The sequence below is a fragment of the Cervus elaphus genome, chromosome 4 (assembly GCF_910594005.1).
Source record: "Cervus elaphus chromosome 4, mCerEla1.1, whole genome shotgun sequence".
In the NCBI taxonomy this organism is placed as follows: domain Eukaryota; kingdom Metazoa; phylum Chordata; class Mammalia; order Artiodactyla; family Cervidae; genus Cervus; species Cervus elaphus.
Genome location: NC_057818.1, coordinates 50,083,647 through 50,103,600, shown reverse-complemented (window position 1 = coordinate 50,103,600; position 19,954 = coordinate 50,083,647). Strand labels below are relative to the sequence as shown.

Here is a 19,954-nt window from a genome sequence, read left to right as displayed (position 1 = left end):
CTCTGCCATTAACCTCATTCCTATTTTTTTCCATCGCAGGGACTTTGGACTGGTTGTTCCCTCTGCCTGTAACATTCTTCCCTCAGCTATTTCAATAGTTCCTTCCCTTACCTCCATCAGATCTTTACTCAGATGATGTCTGCTCAATGAGGCCTTTCCTGACCACCCTATTTATTTATTTTTGGTCCACACCAAGTGGCACATGGGATCTTAGATCCCAACCAGGGATCAAAGAATGAGTGGCCCCTGCAGTGGAAGTGAGGAGTCTTAACCACTGTACCATCAGAGAAGTTCCCTGAACCACCCTATTTAAACGCACAGTCTTCCCTCCTCTCCCTGCCCTTCCTAGGTTTATTTTTCTCTTTAACAAGTGTCACCTAATTACATATACTCATTTATTTATTTATTACATATACTTATTTATTGTGTCCCTCACCAGAAGCCATTACCAAGAAGGCAAAGATTGTCTGTATTGTTTCTTGCTGTGTCCCCAGAGCCTAGAAAAGCATATGGTAAGCACTTCACAGAAATTTTGAAAAGAATGGTTTTACTATAAGAAATTTCTCTCATGTATAGAGCTCTTGTTCTGTACTGGCTCTGTGCCAAGCTCTTTACAGACACTATTTCACTGCATTTCTCTCTCACTAACCCTAAAGGGAATGCCATGACCCCACTTTACAAATGGGGATACTGAGGCTCAGAGCTCTGCCAGCTTGTAGCCTTTGCTTGTGGTCACCAGGCTAGCTAATATGATCTCATGTACGTGAGGCATGTGGTACCCAGCTTGGTACCTTCAGTCACAACTTTGTAGGATGAGTAATTATCACAGGTGCTTTTTATGTATTTTGCCCCTTGGGGTGAGCTGCCACCTAGCTCCTGAGTCAGACCCTTGTGTCTGGTACGGTACAGGGGGTGGTTTCTGTCTTGAAACTGAATCACCTGGAATGGGTGTTGGGCACAGACCCAGGGCTCTAAAATGAGTCATCTCTTTACAGACCAATGAGAATTCATAGCAGGGTCCCCCTAGTGCATTATACAGGCTGGGAAGCTGAAATTCAGAAAAGCCTAAGGCTCTTCTGAGGTCGAATAGCACAGGGACAGAGACTGGGAGGTCTGATTCCTGACCAAGGGGTATAGACACGGTTGGGGGGGGGGGGGGGGGAGACTGTTCTGTGCGGTGTCATATCCCTTCTTCAAGTGGTAGGAGAGATGCCCCAGCCAGCTCCTTCTATTCCAGACTGTGAGAAGAAGGGTGAGTCAGCCTATTGTGGGGTTGTGGGGGGAGCATGCTTGAAGCCTGTCCTCCTTCCCCCATCAACAACACACACACCCAGATGGGCTGGGAGCTGGTTTTCTGGGATGCCGGGGCTCCTGAGTCAGCACAGGGAATCTTGGCTGAGTGTGTTCTGGGAAATGTCAGGCCTACAGGAAACAAAGGGCTCCCACTCACACCATCCTGCAGGTGGGTGGGGAGCCAAGAGAACAGGGTGTATGGGGAACGGGGGGCCCAGGTGTGCAAAGGGCTGAATGTGAGGGAGTTTTCACATGGGGCGGTGGCGGGGGGAGTCCGGGGGGGGGGGGATGGGGCGGTGGCGGCCGGTAGGCGGGAAGTTGGTGAGCAAGGAAGGGAGATTTTATGTGCAAGGGAGGCTGGGTACCAGGATATGGCTATTTGAAACAGAGAGTGAACTTGCAAAGTGGAAGGGCTCCTCCATGTGCAAGGGAAATGTTTGCTGTGGACATATGTGTTCAAAGGAGAGATGCGTTGAACCTACTGGGGGTACAAATAAGAGGTTGCCAAAATGTTCACGGAACGGAGAAGTGAGTTTCTACAGGAGAGGAAAGTTTGCAAAAAAGACGTGTAAAAAACTGAAAGGTTAAAAAAAAAAAACAAAAAACTGAAAGGTCTGCTGCATACAAGTTTCTTTGAGGTGAGTGGAAGGCATAAAATGGCACATGTGAGCTCCTGTAGTGCCCCTAACCACCCTTAGGCCCCGCCCCGTCACGCACAGCGGGGCGTATTTTGTGCCAGTCAGTGACCTACTCCTCCATCATTGGCTAACTGACCGGACGGGGCGGGCGTGAGGAGATTCCCGGAAGCGCAAGAGGCCCCCAGCGCGTAGCTGACCCCGAGCGAGTGGGTGCTTAGCAACCAGGGGAGGTGCCCAGTAACGGGGTGGGGGGAAGACAGGAGGAATTGTGGGTGCCTAGCAACAGAGAGGAAGGCGGTGCCGAGCTACGAGGGGGTACTCAGAGCAGTGGAGAGGTAGCCCTGGAGGATCTGTGGGTGTCTAGCAACGGGGGAGGACCCTAGCAACGGCGGAGATGGGACCGGGGAAAGTGGTTCGGAGAGGTGCGCGGGAAGAGCCATGGGTTCTTGGCAATGAGAGAAGGAACCAGGAGTATCTGGGGGCCTATTAACAGGGAAGGAAGTCTTTGGCGGGTGGGAGCCTTAGGGTAGACACGGAGGAACGTGAGGCAAAGGAGAGATCAGTCCTACAACTCCTACCCATATAGTCCCTCCTCTTCTCCCCCAGACAATGTGGCAGGAGGTGGGGGGCCTACTGCGTGCGACCTGTGGACAGCTGGGCCGGACTATTGGTCTGCCTTATGGGGCCCTGGGGCCGGGGCCCCGCTGCTGGGTAAGAGTCTGAGGAGGGGTTTCCAAGGGGAAGAGGCTGAAGGCGGCTTCAGGGGGGCCAAAGGACAGGGAGGGGTCTAAAAGGGCCGTGCAGATACCATGTCCTCCACTCCTTACCAGTGTTCACGTCTCTTGCAGGGGCCATGTAGGGGTTCTTGGGCCCAAAAACTTCATCAAGATGGGCCTGGCAGGGGCCTGGGTGAGGAGGACATTCGCAAGGCCCGGGAGGCCCGGATCAGAAAGACGCCCCGGCCCCAGGTATCATTGGTACCAGTCAGCAACACCCCCATGAAGGCAGCTGGCCTCCGGAGCTTGGGGAAGGGTGTGGTGGCAGGTTGGTTGGAATGCCTGGGTGCTCTGTCCATCTTTTCCCTCTCAGACCTTCTTCTCCCCACTTCCCAGCTGAGTGACCGTTCTCGAGAACGCAAGGTGCCCGCCTCCCGCATCAGCCGCTTGGCCAACTTTGGGGGTAGGTGTGACTGTGAGAGACCATGACCTAGATCAGAAGAGGTGACATTTACAGAATGAAGCAAGGGAGAGAGTGAATCAGAGAGAGAAGAGGGAGAGATGGAAAGAGAATGAAGGCAAAGGCCTGTAAAACCAAGAGAAACACAGAGGAATGTTGTGTTTATTGAGAACCTGGAATGTGCGGAGGCCCCCTACACGTGGTCTGTGCAGTGAATCAGTGAGTGAGTGTTTCCATTCTAGAGGAATCGGAGGCTAAGGGAGGTAAACAGGACTCAACCCTGGGTCCTGCACCAGGATTATTCAGACTTCAGGTCACAACCTGCATGAAATAATTTAGTAGGTTGAACGAGCGTTTAAAAGAAGAATGGAAAATATGAGTGCAGATGTAGAGTCAGGGAGAAGTCTTGTTTCATGAAACATTATGTATCACTGGTCTCTATCGGTTATAATGCAAATGTCTTCTTGACTATGAATCATGGTTCAAGTTTTAAAGATACTGATTCACAGTGTAAAGAAGGAGTCAAATGCACTGCTTAGAGCTTTGGCACCAGGCCGCCCGGGGTTCAAGGCGGTGATTCTTATGCATCCTCACTTTGTGAGTCTGGATAAGTTACTTCTCTGAGCCTCGATTTCCTTTTCTGTAGAATGGAAGTGTTTCTGTAAAGTTTCTCTCATGAGGGTGTGAGGACAAAATGAGTCAGTGCATAAAAGACACTGGGAATGGTTTTTGGCATGGAGAAAGTGCTCAGAAAATGCGAACTATGATTATTTATGGAAATGGTGAGAGTACAAGAGGCAGGGTGACTTAAGATGTCTTTGAGGACAAGGAGACAGAGGAGGCAGAGGAAATCAGAGCTGGAGAGATAACATCAGAAGGAGGAACTGAGAGGAGGCCTAGACAGACATACTGGGTGGAGGGAAGGGCAGAGATGGAGAAAAAACTGACTTAGAAAAGGAGAGGTGAGCATGAAGAAGAGAGACAGGAGTCATACGAAGACAGAGCGGCCTGCGGGGAGAAGGGGATCGTTTCCAGGTCTTCTTACTCTTGGCTGTATGCTGGAATCATCTGGGATGGATGCCCAAAAGAAAAAGAATTCTGAGGGACTTCCCTAGCAATCCAGTGGTTAGGACCTTGCCTTCCAATGCGGAAAGTTTGGGTTTAATCCCTGGTCTAGGAGCTAAGATCCCACATGTCTTGTGGCAAAAAAAAAAAAAAACCTGAAACATAAAACAGGAGCAATATTGTAACAAATTCAATAAACACTTTAAAACTGATCCACATCAAAAAATTCTTAAAAAAAAAAAAAAAAGCGCTAGGGACTTCCCTGGTGGTCCAGTGGTTAAGAATCCAACGCAGGGGACTTACGTTCGATCCCTGGTCAGGAAACTAAGATCCCACATGCCGAGGGCTCGTCTCAGGCCAGTTTAACCAGAACCTCAGTGGTGGGGCCTGGGCATCGTATTTACAAAAGCTCCTCACATGACTCTGGGTGCAGCCAGGGGTGAGAAACACTGACCTGGGAGACAGAGACAAGGAGAGAGGGATGAAAACAGAACAGGAACCTCAAGCAGGGAGACAGTGAGTAAGAGACTGATGTAGAGTCAGAGGGATGCAGAGACTTGACTACAAAGAGATGGGAGACAGGGGTACATAGAGGGAGACAGAGAGGAAAGAGTGTCAGGGAGGTGGTTAGGGGGTGGGGAAGGAGATCGCCCCAGGGCAAGCGAGCACTCAGGCCCTCCTCTCCCTTCCCCAGGACTGGCTGTGAGCTTGGGGCTGGGAGCACTGGCTGAGGTGGCCAAGAAGTCCCTGCCCGGAGGAGGTGTACAGTCAGGTAAGTGAGCCATGTGCCCGGGTCCACACCCTGGCCTTGCTGTGTGTCCTGGGGCAAGTGGCTTCACCTCTCTGAGCCCCCGTTTCCTCATCCAGAGAATGGAGCCAATGATGACACAGCCACCTCTTTGGGTCATGGTGGAGTGCTCAGAGCAGGTGAAGCTGCTGTCAGGGTGGTGATGGGTAGAAGCAGGTCATGGGAGAGAAAAATGTAAGCCATCCACAGTGGAGTTCCTAACTGTAAGCAGAAGAGGAAGCACAAAAATAGGAGAGCTGCTGAAGGTCTGTAGCCAATAGAGATGGACTGGGTAGTGTAGAGATCGGCATTTGTGGGTATGATTCCCCAGCATGTCGATGTCTTGAAACAAAAACAGGGGTGGATATTCTAAATGCAAAAGAGACTAGAGAGACAATAATTGACAAAGGGAATGTGTGAGCCATGATTGAATGTTTGAAAAACATGACTATAAAAGACTTTGGGGGACAATTGGGAAAATCAGAATATGACTGGGTAGTAGATATTTGAGAATTAGTGTTAATTTTCTTTTTTTTAATGTCAAATTTATTGACTCTATTATTAATTTTGTATTTTTTGGTCACGTGGCATGTGGAACTTCCCTGGCCAGGGATCGAACCCATGCACCCTGCATTGGAAGCATGGAATCTTAGCCACTGGACCATCAAGGCAATCCCAGTGTTAATTTTCTTGGCTGTGATTTTGGCATGGTGATTGTGTAGGGGATTATCCTTATTCTTAGCACAGGTTGAGTGCAAATCAGTCAGCAAAAATAATGGTCAGTGTCTGGGTACAGTTAAAGCAGGTGAAGGAGCATGTCAAAACTTTGAATCAGGTGTGTAGGTATTCACAGGATTGAATGCATCCTTTCTTTCTGTTTGGATCTTTTTCAAAGCAAAAAGTTGGGAGTAGGTGGAGGAACAGTCTGGCTTTAAGGTGAGCCCAGACTGAATTTACAGCCTGCTTTGCCACTTCTGTGCTGTGTGACGTAGAGCCAGGCAAGGTACCTTTCTGAATCTCTGGCTTCCTCACCTTGAAATTTAAGGCATTGGCTTTCCTTACTTCCTGGGGTGATTGTAGAGATTCAGCCAAAGAACCATAAGAACACTTAAAATTCTGCCTGGCACAAGGTGAGCCCTCAATAAAGAGCTCAATAACTGTTATGAAATAAGTAAAAGCTTAATAAACACTTTATTGAATAATAGAATTTGCATATAGAACCATACACGTCTAATTGTACAGCCTGGGCCGTTTTCACAAAGTGGACGCATCTGTGCACCCATATCAAAAAACCCTGAAACAAGCAGTTCTCAAACTTTTTAATCTCAAGATCCATTTACACCTTTAAAACTGAAGAATGGATAGACCAAATGTGTTATATCCATACAATGGGATTTTATTCCGCCATGAAAAGGAATGAAGGACTGATCCATGCTATTTGTGTGGTTGAATCTTGAAATACTGTCTAAGTGAAAGAAGCCAGACACAAAAGGCCACATATTTTATGATTCCATTTATCTAAAATGTCCAGAGGAGGGAAATCTACAGAGATAGAAAGTAGATTAGTGGTTTTCAGGGGCTCAAGGGCAGGTGGGGTGAGGGAAATGGGAGGGAGTAACTGCTCACAGGCTTCCCTGGTGGCCCAGTGATAAAGAATCTGCCTTCCAATGCAAGAGCCACGGGTTCGATCCCTGGGAAGACCCCCTGGAGAAGGAAATGGCACCCCACTCCAGTATTCTTGCCTGGAAAATCCCATAGACAGAGGAACCTGGTGGGCTACAGTCCATGGGATCATTAAAGAGTCAGACACGACTTAGCGAGTAAACAACAACTGCTAATAGGCATGGGTGTCCTTTTGGGGTGAGGAAAATGTTCTGTAATTGATCATGGTGATAGTTGCACAACTGAAAATACTAGAAGTCACTGAACTGTGTGCTTTAAATGGGTAAATTATATCATGTGAATTATATCTCAATAAAACCATTAAAAAATAGAATGAGAACCCCAAGAACTTGTTTATGTGGGTTATATTTACTATATGTGCTGTATTGGAGATTAAAACTGAAAAATTTGGGAAGATTCCCTGGTAGTCCAGTGGTTAAGACTCTGCGCTTTCACCACCAATGGCTTGGGTTCAATTCCTGGTTGGTGAACTAAGATCCCATTTTTTTTGGGCACAGTTTTGCCAAAAAAAATAAATTGAAATTTAAAAACTGAAAAATGTTGTAAACAAGAGTATACACACTCACTCCATCTGTCATCAGAGCAATTACAGCATCACAAGTCACAGAACTAATAAAAAACTCCACTGACCATTTATAGGGTAATAAGGGTAAAAAAGAGCAAATAATGTATTGGTATAATTATGAAAGTTCTGTTCTCACAGACTTTCCTAGAGGGTCTCAGGGCCCCCAGACCACACTTGGAGAATTGCTGCGCTGGTTCTCCAGAAGCTCTTCTGTACCCATTCTGGCACGTCCTCCCCACATGAGGGGTCCCCACTGTCTTGGCTTCTGACCCTCGAGATTAGTTGTGTCTGTTTTTGCTCCTTACACCCGTGTCATCGGACAGTGTATCCTTGCGTGTGCCTGGCCTGTTTCGCTCGGCATTCTGTTTAAGAGGTGCGTCCGTGTTACTGTGAGCGGTCATAGGTTGTTTATTCAACACTGTCCTCATCACCCCGTGACTCTTCCACAGTCCCTTTGTTGGTTCTACTGATGGTCCTTTGGGTTGTTTCCATTTTGAGACTGTTAGGAACAGTGTTGCCGTGAACCTTCTTGGGGCATATGTTGGTGGACACATTTATGCATTCTCTTGGGGATAGACCTCAGAGGGAAATTGGGTACAGTGTATGTTTCAGTGGAAACTTGCCAACTGTTTCCCAAAGGACTTGGGCTGTGGCACGGTCCCCAGCAGTGTCAGCGCTCCAGTGTTCTACATCTTTGCAAACACTTGGTATTGTCATCTTTTTTTTAGCCATTCTGGTGTCTGTGCGGTGGTGTCATAATGATCTTTTTTGTGGTTGCCGTACTAACGATGCTTCTCTCCACCCCAGAGGGAGGCTCCCAGCCAGGCTCCAGCCTTTTCCTGTCGGAGGCCAACGCCGAGAGGATTGTGCAGACCTTGTGTACAGTTCGGGGGGCCGCCCTCAAGGTTGGCCAAATGCTCAGCATCCAGGGTACAGCAGCATGATGACTCTCGACTCCTGACCCCTGACCTCAGCCTCACCCCACCCCACCTACCACCAAGCCCCGGCTTCAGATACTCCCACAGGGCCCCTCGTGGCCTCCCCTCTCACTGGCTTCCTTCTCCCTGCTTTCCCCCAAGACAACAGCTTCATCAGCCCCCAGCTGCAGCGCATCTTCGAGCGGGTCCGTCAGAGCGCCGACTTCATGCCACGCTGGCAGATGCTGGTGAGTGCTCTGAGCGGGAAAGACTGGTGAGGGAGGCCTGCCCCACCTGCCTGGCCCTCCTAGCTTCATGGCTCAGCTCCCTGTCTGACTCAGTGTTCCCGTTCATTAAATGGGAATCACTAAAGCCCACATCTCAGAGGATGGTGGTGATGAGTCAGTGAGGAGAAGGCACAGAGCACTTCGTCCAGTTCCTGGCAGGCTCAGGGCTCTGAAAGAGGCTGTGAAGCACTGTGGTGAGAGGCCAGACTTTGGGAGTTCAAACCCCAGCTCTGCCACTTGCTACCTGTGCGGTCAGACATGTGGCCTGCCCTTTCTGCTTCAGTGACCTCATCTATGATTGGTGGCAGTTCTAACAATGCCCACATCATGGGGTTACGGGAACCAGTGTGTGCAAAGCACCTCGGAGGGCCCCTGACGCACCACGAGTGACATGCAAATGTTAGCTGTTCTTATTACCATTTTTTAAATTAAAGGAGAGTGTGTCTGTAAATAGGTTGGCACAGCGCCTGGCACTGAGTAACTGCCTAGGACATGAGCTGTTCTAATCACTGGGGCAAGGGTGTGGAGTCCAGGATCCAGCCGCCTGCCTTCTGAGCACTGGTCTCTCCCTCTCCATATGACTCTGGGCAATTACTGCCCGTCTCTGAGCCACTCTGCACAGGGCCCAGCCCACAGGAAGAGCTCTGTAATTTTAGCTCTTTTTTACCATGTTAACTGTAGAGTTAATAAAACAATATACGGGTATATGGGTATAATGGAGGACAATTATCAATCTTGAGGTGAAGAAGTGTTAGTTGCTCAGTTGTATCCGACTCTTGTGACCCCATAGATTATAGCCTGCCAGGCTCCTATGTCCATGGAATTCTCCAGGCAAGAATACTGGAGTGGGTTGCCATTCCCTTCTCCAGGGGATCTTCCCGACCCAGTGAGCAAACCTGGGTCTCCCACATTGCAGACGGATTAACCATACATAATAGCATTCCCCACAGCTGCCCGCACAGCCTCGGGAGTGTGGGCCTTCCAGTCTGTCAGTGCCTGGTTCATCACCTTGGGCCAGGAGGCCTCTTTTTGAGCCTCAGTTTCCTCATCTGTAAAGTGGGGTAGCAGCCAAGAGCTTGGCCTGGGGCCCTGCATGTGGCGAGTGGGGTTATTAACACGTGAAGCACCCAGCACAGGGCACGGACCCAGCTGCCTGAAACCACGATGACGAGTGTCATGACCACTCTCCCCAGAGAGTTCTCGAAGAGGAGCTCGGCGGGGACTGGCAGGCCAAGGTGGCCTCTCTGGAGGAGGTGCCCTTTGCAGCTGCCTCCATCGGGCAGGTGCACCAGGGCGTGCTGAGGGACGGCACAGAGGTGGCCGTGAAGATCCAGGTGAGAGGGGAGGCAGGGTGGGAGTGGGGTGGGCACCTGGCCACCCCAGGGGGTGACTCCCATCCTCCGTCCCTCCTCCCCTCCCAGTACCCAGGCGTTGCCCAGAGCATCCAGAGCGACGTCCAGAACCTGCTGGCGGTGCTCAAGATGAGCGTGGCCCTGCCAGAGGGTGAGGCACCCAGTACCCCCCTCACCCCGACCCTGACTATGGGGGGTGGCGCCCTGAAGAGATAAAGGAGGCGGGGGCTGGATGCAGCAGGGGTGGCCAGCAGCTCAGGGCAGGGTGTTTCACATGTGTGAGCCCGAGTGAGCACCCAAGTCTGGGTGTTTGAGACAGAATGAAGGGACACCAAGGTGGGGAGAGCCCAGGGTACAGGCGTGTGACAAAGTCAAGCTTGGACATGCCGACAGAGATCCTGAGAGACAGAAGCCCAGACAGAAATCCAGAAACAGACACACGGGATGTGCAGAGCGGGACAGGAGGCCTGAGAACAAGCCACAGAAACAGGAGGGGGTGTCAGTGGGGCCTCCCGAGTGTGTTGCAATATGTGAGAGAGCGCCTGAGGGAGATGGAGCAGAGTGTGTGTGAGAGAGGGGGGGCGGGGGGAGAGCGAGAATGAGACAGTCAGGCCCAGAAGGAAGCTTCAGAGACACTGGAAGCAGCGTGAGAGAGTAAGAAATAGGGACAGAGGGGGACTTCCCTGGCCATCCAGTGGTTAAGACTCTGTGCTTCCACTGCAGGGGGCACAGGTTCGATCCCTGGTCGGGGAACTAAGATCCCACATGCCATGGTGTGTGCAGCATGGCCAAAAAAGGGACAGAGAATAGGTGGCAGATGTGACTGTGAAAGGGGCCCAAGGACCGGTGTGCGTGCCTAAGAAAGAGACCCCAGCCGAGAGGCTTCCAGAGAGCCCGCAGCTGTGTGAAGGACTGAGGGGAGTGTGTACCCAGACCAGGTGGGTGAAAACATGGAGCAGAAAGGACGAGGGCTGGGGAGACAGAGTGACAGACACGACTGGCAAGAGAAGATGTCCCTGAGTGGGAGCCTGAGGGGTCAGGCAGGGGGCAGGAGGCAGGCTGTGGCCTTCACTGCCTGACACGGCTGCACCGCCCCCGCCCCCCGCCCCCACTCCCCACCCCCAGGCCTGTTTGCTGAGCAGAGCCTGCAGGCCTTGCAGCGGGAGCTGGCGTGGGAGTGTGACTATCGTCGTGAGGCGGCCTGTGCCCAGAACTTCAGGTGAGCTGACGCCCCTACAGGCCCCTGGACAGGCTTCCCTGGTGGCTCAGGCAGTAAAGAATCTGCCAGCAACGCAGGAGACCTGGGTTCAATCCCTTGGTGGGGAAGATCGTCTGGAGAAGGGAATGGCTACCCACTCCAGTATTCTTGCTTGGGAAATCCCAAGGATAGAGGAGCCTGACAGACTATAGTCCATGGGGTCGCAGAGTCGGACATGACTGAGTGACTAACACACACACACAGGCCCCTGGAGGCCCCCTTCCTCCCTCCAGATTCCTTCATGGGCTGAGAGGGAAGTGGGTACCCCCACAGCTTCTGGCAACTGGAGTCCTGGGGTGGGGCTGGCAGACTGTTTCTCTCTTCATTCATTTGATCACCCATCCAGCCCTTCACTCATTACTTCATTCACACCCTGTGTCCTCTGTGCGCATTCTAAATTCCTCTCTCTAAACATCTCTACTTTCTCATCTGTCAAATGGGACACTGAACCACTGCAGTCTGATGCAGAAGACAGACTTGTCAACAGGCACTCAGTCACACGAGACACCATCACACCCACTGGACTAACAGCGATGAAGCCATCTGTGTGTGTCTGTGTGTCAAGAGTTGGGGGCTCCAGGGACTTCCCTGGTGGTCCAGTCCCTAAGATTCTGCCCTTACAATGCAGGGGCACAGGTTCAATTCCTGGTCAGGGAACTAAATCCCCATGTGCCTCACAGCGTGGCCAAAAAATAAAATTAAAAAAAAAAAGAGCTGGGGGCTCCAGGGCATCCCTTATGCTCTGTGGGCAGGAGAAACAATGGATAGAAGCATTTTGGAGATTGGTTTGGCATCATCAAGGCTCAGGATCCACATCTAACCCAACAGTTGCCCTCCTGGCTAAATACTCTAGGGACACTTAGGGCAGTACACACCATCAAACTTTTCTAGAATACTCAGAACACTCATAGCCTCAAGTTGGAAACAACCCAAATCTATCAAACTTATCCAGCAGGGCAGATAAATAAATTATGGTATATTCATCAACAGTATCACGTAGCATCAAAAAGGAATGAACTACAGCTCCGGGGAACAGTGGTTGTATCTTAGGGGCATCATGATAAACTGCAATTAATTACATCTCAGTGAGACCCTCCACAGTGCGAAGCATGGCCCACATGTTTACTGAGCCCAGCTCTGTAGATACGAAAGCAGTAGAAGGCAGTGGTTAGGGGCCTGGGCTCAGATGTGGGATCCAGTTTCAGGATTCAGTCCTGGGTTAGTCCTTAATGGACTGGGTAGCTTTAATCCGCCTGGTGGCCTCGAGAGAGCATCCTCCTCAGGGGAAGTGAGGATAAAGGGGAATTATGCTGGGACTTCCCTGGTGGTCCAGTGGCTAAGACTCCCTGCTCCCAATGTAGGGGGCCCGGGGTTGGATCCCTGGTCAGGAAACTAGATCCCACACACCACATCTAAGAGTTCACAGGCCACAACTAAAACGTTCCGTGTGCTGGAACTAAGACCCAGCGCAACCAAATAAATATTTTTTTAAAAAGAGGGAATTGTGCTGACTAAATGCTCAGCAGAAGCCTGGCCCATGAGGAGCAGTTCAAACATCAGAGATCTAATCAACAGGCACAAAAATACCAGCCCCCAAAGCAGAATGTCAATGCAGGAGACCTGGATTAGATCCCTGGGTGGGGAAGATCCTCTGGAGGAGGGTCCGGCAACCCACTCCAGTATACTTGCCTGGAGAATCCCCATGGACAGAGGAGCCTAGAGGGTTACAGTCCATGGGGTCACAAAGAGTCAGACAAAACTGACGAAGCACAGCAGAGCAAAGTAGGACCTGGGGAAGGAGAGTGTCAAGTGGGCTGGGCCAGAGCACCCCTGTGTGGAGTATGGGGAGACCACCCCCTCCCAGAATTTCCCAGTGCTCTTAGGATAAAACCCACATCATTTCCCCAGCTCCCTGTCCCCCCACCCCCAATGCCAGCCTTCCCACAGGTCCCCAACCAGAGGCCTTGCTCATATTCTTTGCCTCCCATATCTTACAGTGACACAGTTATCTCAATCTACTGTTGGTCTGTTTGTTAGAATGTGGTCTTCTGTGACTGATGGTGGGGGCAGCAGGGGCATGCCTGGGGCTCCTCCTACTGCTCTGTCACCCAGCATCATCCAACACAGGGATGGACACCGAGAATGCCCTTTATTAGTCAGTGTTTGGAATAATGACTCCAAGGAGTGGCCAACGAGTATCACTGTGGACTCAAAGATTTGTATGTCAGTGACTGTTTTTCAGATAGATGAATTAATAAGTTGATGAGAAAGTAATGCTCATTGAGTTTAATACACTGAGCTCATCCTGGGGTGAGAAGTGTTTCCAGTAGGGAAGTGGTCCCTGGGTCTCCAGCCACACTTAGGGGCAGGCACAAAGATACTTGTTGCATGAATGCATGAATGAATGAAGGAAATGTCTGAATGGGTGTCAGTCCAGCCAGGTATTGGCCATCACTCAGGGCAGAGAGGGAAGAAGAGGGCAGGAAAGAAGACGAGACACAGACTTTCCCGTGGAAGACTTCTCAGAGGAGGGGGAGGACTCATGCCAGGGCCACAGGGGCCTGAAGAGTGAGGTCCCCACCCCTACCCTCCCATCTGTCCCAGGCAGCTGTTGGCAGATGACCCCTTCTTTCGGGTGCCAGCGGTGATTCAGGAGCTGTGCACGACGCGGGTGCTGGGCATGGAGCTGGCTGGAGGGGTCCCCCTGGACCAGTGCCAGGGCTTGAGCCAGGACATCCGGAACCAGGTACATGGACTCATGGGGCAGTCAGAAGGGTGCTGCCCTGGGGCAGGGCTGGCCAGGCGGGGCAGGTCAGAACCACAGTCCCCCTCCAGGCTCCAGAGGGCTTTACAGGGGCACATGACTCTGAGATTTCTGTTACTCCTCTCTCCACCCCAGATCTGCTTCCAGCTCCTGAGGCTTTGTCTTCGGGAGCTGTTTGAGTTCCGATTCATGCAGACGGACCCCAACTGGGCCAACTTCCTGTATGATGCCTCCAGTCACCAGGTGGGTTTCTTGTGATGTGTCAGGGTGCGTCAGCTGCTGTAACAGATATTTCCCAATGTATCAGTAGCTCAGCACAATAGCTCCAATAGCTATTGTAGCAGGCTGGAGCAGCCTCCTCTATGCAGTGATTCAGGGACCCAGGCTCCTTCCCTTTTATGAGTGTGCCACCCCGCCCCCCAACCCCCACCCCAGGCCTTGAAAGGCTCTCTTTCCAGTGCAAGGGGAAAGAGAGGTTGAGAAGGTAACCCCTGCCTAACTGCTTTGGCCAGGAATGACCCATCATTCTCTTCACCATGCTGTTGCTAGGAACCGGACACATGACTTATCTAGGTGCAAGGGATGCTGGGAAATCTCTGGCTAGGCCATGACTTCCTAGTGGCAATGGAGAAGAGTCATTACCTCACCTGTCATTCATTTAGAACATCCCAAGTATTAACACCTACTGCCTCTTGACAGTGATGCCAAGACAGCGCCGACCCTTGCCTTCCCACAGTTCCTCACCCAACACAGGGCCCCATCACCAGACAATGTGACCTGCAGTTAGTACCTTGGCAGGGAAGCACAGGCCACAGAGGGGTCAAGTGATGGGGGAAGCTCAGGGGTCGGTGGGAAGCCAGGGGAAGTGGCTAACCTGCCTGGGGTGAATGGGGCCAAGGAAGCTGAAGCCAGAAAGACGGGAGAGGCACAGCCATTTAAGGAGCAGGGAATAAAGAGCTTTCCTGGTAAAGAACACAGGCCATCCAAAGGCCTGGGAGTGACAGGTTGCACTGAAAGGCTCTCGGTTGCTCAGTAACTTTCCACAGTGATCTGTGCCATTCCGTCCGCAGAGGGGTCCTTCTAAAACACAAGTCCCTTCCACAGCTTCCAGCACCATCCCACGTGCTGAGGATGACATGGCCCCACTGTATCCAGCCTCTGTCCCTTGCCACCTTCTTCCCCCAAGTGCACAGACACCCTGCATCCCTCCAAGGCTCCCACGGCAGGGAGGGCAGTTTTCCCAACTTGGGGGCCGGGGAGGGGTGGAGGGCGGGGATCTGAGTCCTGACATCAATTTGTTGGGTCTCAGAAGCAGTTTTATTTTAAAGGCATGGACTATGTTGCCAGTGGGAGGGATCATATTGTTTCGGGACACTTGTATCTGATGTTTATATTTATGTGTGTATTCACACTGGAGCCCAGAATAATCTGCATTTTCTTTTCCCTTTTTTTTTTTTTAAGTTGGGAGTATAGAGCTTCCCTGGTGGCTCAATAGTAAAGAATCCGCCTGCCAATGCAGGAGACGTGGGTTCCATCCCTGGGTTTCAGAAGATCCCCTGGAGGAGGAAATGTCAACCCACTGTAGTATTCTTGCCTGGAAAAATCCCATGGACAAAAGAGCCTGGCAGGCTACAGTCCATGGGGTCTCAAAAGAGTCAGACACAACTTAGCGACTAAACAACAACAAATAGTTGCTTTACACTGATGTGTCAGTTTTTGCTGTAGAGCACAATGAATTAGCCATGCGTATCCTTATATCCCCTCATTTTTGAATCTGCATTTTCTTACTGTGGATTGTCATCAATAGTTTGAACTCCATTGTTACAGAGAAATTTACACATGTGTTCATTCACTAGCAAAACCCCAAAATAACCACAGTGCCCATCAAGCAGATAAATGTGATATATTCATCCAACAGGATCTTAACTGGGCAGTGAAAAAATGAATGAAAGAGCTAGAACAGTGGGGCTGAATTGCAAAACCATGTTAAACACAAAGAATTTGCAGAATAACTATCGTAAATGCCATGTATGTGAAGTTTTAAAATATGCAAAACATGACTGTATTGTTCATGGGTCCACATATATGTAGAAAATGTAGCAATGCATGCATGGGAATTTCAGGAAACGATAATAATTTCAGGAAAGTAGTGACCCTGAAAGAGAGGGTAGGGACTGGGGGAGGTAGAATCAGGCCCCACTTTGATTGGTAGTAATTTTAAACTGGGTAGTAGGATTTGTGAGCATTGATTTTACTCTTCCATGTATTTTCTTATTCTCTGGATGTTTTTTTTTTTTCTTCTGTGCCTAAAACATGTTATCATAAAAACAACTAGAACCGCCAAAATAAAAACCAGGTCCCTTCAGCTTCATGTGAGGATGGATTGAAGTGTGGAGACCAGAGCCAGGAGTCCGGGAGGGGGCTGGTCAGGGACTCGGGCCGGAGGGGGTGTGGGGGGTTGTGGGGACAGAGGGATGGGCCCTGGCACCCCCCCACAGACAATGGGGAGCATTGGTGGACTCCCAGCATCACTTTCACCATCCCTCAATCCCAGGTGACCTTGCTGGACTTCGGGGCAAGCCGGGAATTTGGGACCGAATTCACAGACCATTACATTGAGGTGAGTGCCCCTCAGCCCTGGGGTTTCTGAAGGGCCAAGCCTCAAGCCAGATACTAAGGCTTGCAGAGAAGGAGAAATACAATATCTGGCATTAAGAAATAAATAATAAGGCTCTGGATCTCTGAAGCCAGGCTTTGCAGCTTGTATGGAGCAGGGGAGGGACATAGAATTAGGAAACTCCTGAATAACAAGTGGTTTCTTAAACCCTAGGAGCTGGAATGGGGTGGGGGAGCTGGGAGAAGAGAGCTGTCAGAGACAAGGCCCAGGGCTCTGGCTTGAGAAGCTGGGCCTTGTGGGGTAGGGGGATCCCCTTTGGATGGAGACAGGAAGGAGTTGGTTACCTCCCCCGCAAACGCACACACACAGAGGCTCCCTGGGGTTCTCTCTGCAGGCCACTCTTGAGCACAAAGCTGAGGCCTCTCTGGGTAGTTGAGACATCCCCTCCCCACCCCCACGGTCCTGTTTAGCATGGCCCTCCTGCCGCCTCCCCAGCCTTTTCCAGTTTAAAAAAGCCCTGTCACACAGGTCTCCCAAGGACCACAGGCGTGACAGATGGCCAGACAGGCTGGGGCAGGGGGAGCTGGGACAGACCAGAACTGCCAGATTTAATCCTGTATCCCCCTTCCTCCCAAGAAGAGGCAACCCAGTGGTGAAGGGTTCGTCTCCCTTCCCCTCCTCGCCGTGCCATTCCCCATTCTGAGCCTGGTTCCTCTTCTGGGAAGCAGGGACCCTCCTATCCACCTTTTAATACAGTAAGTCCCCTACGCACGAACCTTCAAGTTGCAAACTTTCAAAGAGGCGAACCTGTGTTCACACGTCCGGTCACGTAAGTTAGTTCACGTGTCTGGCGTACACTGTCACCTCTGTTGTCACCTGCGTGCATTCTCTACAAGGGTCTATGCTTTTGTTACACTGTACAGTATGGAGTACAGTAGTACAACATCTTTCTTTCAAGCCCAAGACGTCCGGAAGCAAGCATGAAAGCAGCAGTATATGACTGTGTTAACTGGGTACCCAGGCTAACTTTGTTGGACTTCGGAACAAAACTGAACTTAGGAATGTGCTCTCAGAAGGGAACTCATTTGTATGTAGGGCACTTACTGTCGTGATAGGAATTCATGATATTTATGGTGTTTCCTTCATGTGGGCAACTTCCCCGGTGGCTCAGTGGTAAAGAATCCCCCTGCGATGCAAGAGACACGGATAGACATGGGTTCAATCCCTGGGTCAGGAAGATCCCTTGATGGAGGAAATGGCAACCCACTCCAGTATTCTTGCCAGGAAAATCCCATGGACATTGGAGCCTGGAGGGCTACAGTCCATAGAGTCACAAAAAGTTGGACACAACTGAGTACACACACACACGCGTAGGCACCACGTGAAGCACTCCACAGATACACCTCCTTCATCCTCCCAGAGCCCCATGAGGAAGACGCTTTCATCATCCCCACTTCACAGATGAGAAAGCAGAGGCCCCCAAAGCAAAGTGACTTGCCCAGAGTCAGCCAGTGAGTGGCAGAGCTGGGATGGAGCCCAAGCAGGCTGGCTCCCGGTTCTGTCTGTCTGTCCCTCTGCCCTCAACTCCTGCCCATCCTACATGGTTGGAGAGCTGCTTAGCTCCAAACACTGATTTACTAAACAAGGGTTTTCACCAAGGGCCTCCTGAGTGAGTGCCAGACCCTGTGCCACTTGCAACTACACCCAACTGGGAACCCTGCCCTCTTGGGGCTCCAAATCCAGTATGGAAGCCAGACATCAAGTGATCCCAGAGATGGCAACCTCAGAGGCAGTTCTGGGTCATGGTCACACCCTTTAGCAACTAAGTGTTTGGACCCGTGGGCATCACTTGGCATCTGCTTTCCTCTGTCCTGCTTCCAGGCAGCCACTGCCTTCCCAGCCAAGTGGGCGGGATGCCTGACCACCCCAACCCCCAGGCTCAGGAACAGTCTTGAGAGAGGCACAGACAGGGGTAAGGTGGGGAGGGAGAGGCTTCCAGGTGAGCGGGCTTAGGTGGAGGAGAACGGAAGTGGATCCGGGCAGGGCCAGGCTTCCAGCTCCCATCTCCAGACCCATCCTTGAACCCCTCTGCCTCTGTGCCCACATCCGCCTGTGCAGGTGGTGATGGCTGCAGCCAATGGAGATAAAGACCGGGTCCTGCAGAAATCGAGAGACCTCAAATTTCTCACAGGCTTTGAGACCAAGGTGGGGAGAGTTGGAGCTGGTGTCTCCCTGCGGGGAGTAAAAGCGCTTCTCTGTACTGGGGGAACTGTGGATGAGTGGGGGACTCTAGGGGGACTGCTTCTCTGTACTGGGGGCTCTGGGGAGGAGGGGTAAATGGGGGTACCACTCATCTATTCTAGAGAGGGAGTGGGGGGCTGCTTGTGGATCTGGTGGGGCAGGGGGTTGAGGAACAGAAGCTGCATCTCTGTCCAAAAGAGTGAAGGCTATGTGTCTACTGGAGGCCCTGAGAGGAGAGGAAGGGTGCTTTGGGGAGTAGAGGAGGGCTGCTTGTCTCTTAGGGGCTCCGGAAGGAGTGGAGGCTGCCTGTTACTCTCTGGGGAATTGAGGGCTTGTGTTTGTCCTTAAGACTCTGAGGGCTATATATCCACACTGGGTGCCTCTCGTCTCCCCGACCCCTAGGCATTCTCGGACGCCCACGTGGAGGCCGTGATGATCCTGGGGGAGCCCTTCGCCACCCAGGGCCCCTATGACTTTGGGGCGGGTGACACTGCCCGCCGTGTGCAGGGCCTCATCCCTGTGCTACTGCGGCACCGGCTTCGCCCACCACCCGAGGAGACCTATGCCCTGCACCGAAAGCTGGCCGGGGCTTTCCTGGCCTGCACCCGCCTCCGTGCCCACATCGCCTGCCGGGACCTCTTCCAGGACACCTACCACCGCTACTGGGCCAGTCGCCAGGCATAGCCACGGCCCATAGCCTCCTAACCAGAGGACCCGTCAGAGAGACTCCATCTCAGGACTCCAGCCCCATAGCAGGCCATCCCCTGCTATGAGGCCTCTTTCCCCTCCCTGCTCTAGGCCTGGGGACCCACCTTGGGCTTGGGAGTAGGACATTCCCAGCTTCATATCCCCGTGTCCTGCCCTCCCCACTCCAAAGGGAGCATCCAGGAATTCTACCTTGGTATTAATTTATTTCTGGAAACATTTGAGAGAGTCTTAGGCCCCTCTGCACTGCCATCATGGAGATGCAGAGGCAGCTAGAGGGGGAACCCCTCACCTGCCTCAGGTCCTCCATAGATATGGTCCGTGAAAGAGGAGGGGGTGATGGTTGGTGGAGCCAGCCCTCACCTTTGCCTTGCTTACCCCTGCACCAGCTGCCTTCTCCCTGGTGGCATCCCCTGTGTGTTTGGGGAGGGCATGGCAGGAGTGGGGGGTGGGGTGGGGGTGAATCTTCAGTCCTAATAAAAGTGACCCTCCCATTCCCCCAGTTCTTTTCTCTGCTGGGGGCGGGAGGAGGGGGGGGCGGTCCGCAGGCTGCTTCCAGGTGCAGATGGCCAGCCCCCTCCCACCCTCTTGTCTGAAAGCCCCAGT

The 19,954-nt window shown here is 51.7% G+C and overlaps 1 protein-coding gene across 6 annotated transcripts; it reads left to right on the top strand.

Moving 5' to 3' along the window:
• Positions 1 to 490: 490 nt before the first annotated feature.
• COQ8B (coenzyme Q8B) lies at positions 491 to 19,845 on the top strand. 6 transcript variants are annotated; one of them, XR_006340564.1, is made up of 16 exons: positions 491 to 512; positions 2,538 to 2,642; positions 2,780 to 2,899; positions 3,044 to 3,110; positions 4,867 to 4,944; positions 8,015 to 8,137; positions 8,287 to 8,372; positions 9,605 to 9,745; positions 9,833 to 9,914; positions 10,889 to 10,982; positions 13,626 to 13,767; positions 13,921 to 14,028; positions 16,340 to 16,405; positions 17,042 to 17,157; positions 18,521 to 18,607; positions 19,046 to 19,079. XR_006340564.1 is itself a non-coding variant. In XM_043899213.1 (15 exons), exons 2-15 carry the CDS (start codon positions 2,541 to 2,543, stop codon positions 19,325 to 19,327), a joined length of 1,578 nt encoding a protein of 525 aa, XP_043755148.1. In that variant the 5' UTR covers positions 1,108 to 1,252; positions 2,538 to 2,540; the 3' UTR covers positions 19,328 to 19,845. The 6 variants fall into 6 exon arrangements, 4 of the variants coding, with proteins under 4 accessions (XP_043755148.1, XP_043755149.1, XP_043755146.1 ...); XR_006340563.1 differs by having other exon boundaries at positions 17,039 to 17,157; XM_043899213.1 differs by lacking the exons at positions 491 to 512; positions 17,042 to 17,157 and adding an exon at positions 1,108 to 1,252 and having other exon boundaries at positions 19,046 to 19,845.
• The last annotated feature ends 109 nt before the right edge of the window (positions 19,846 to 19,954 follow it).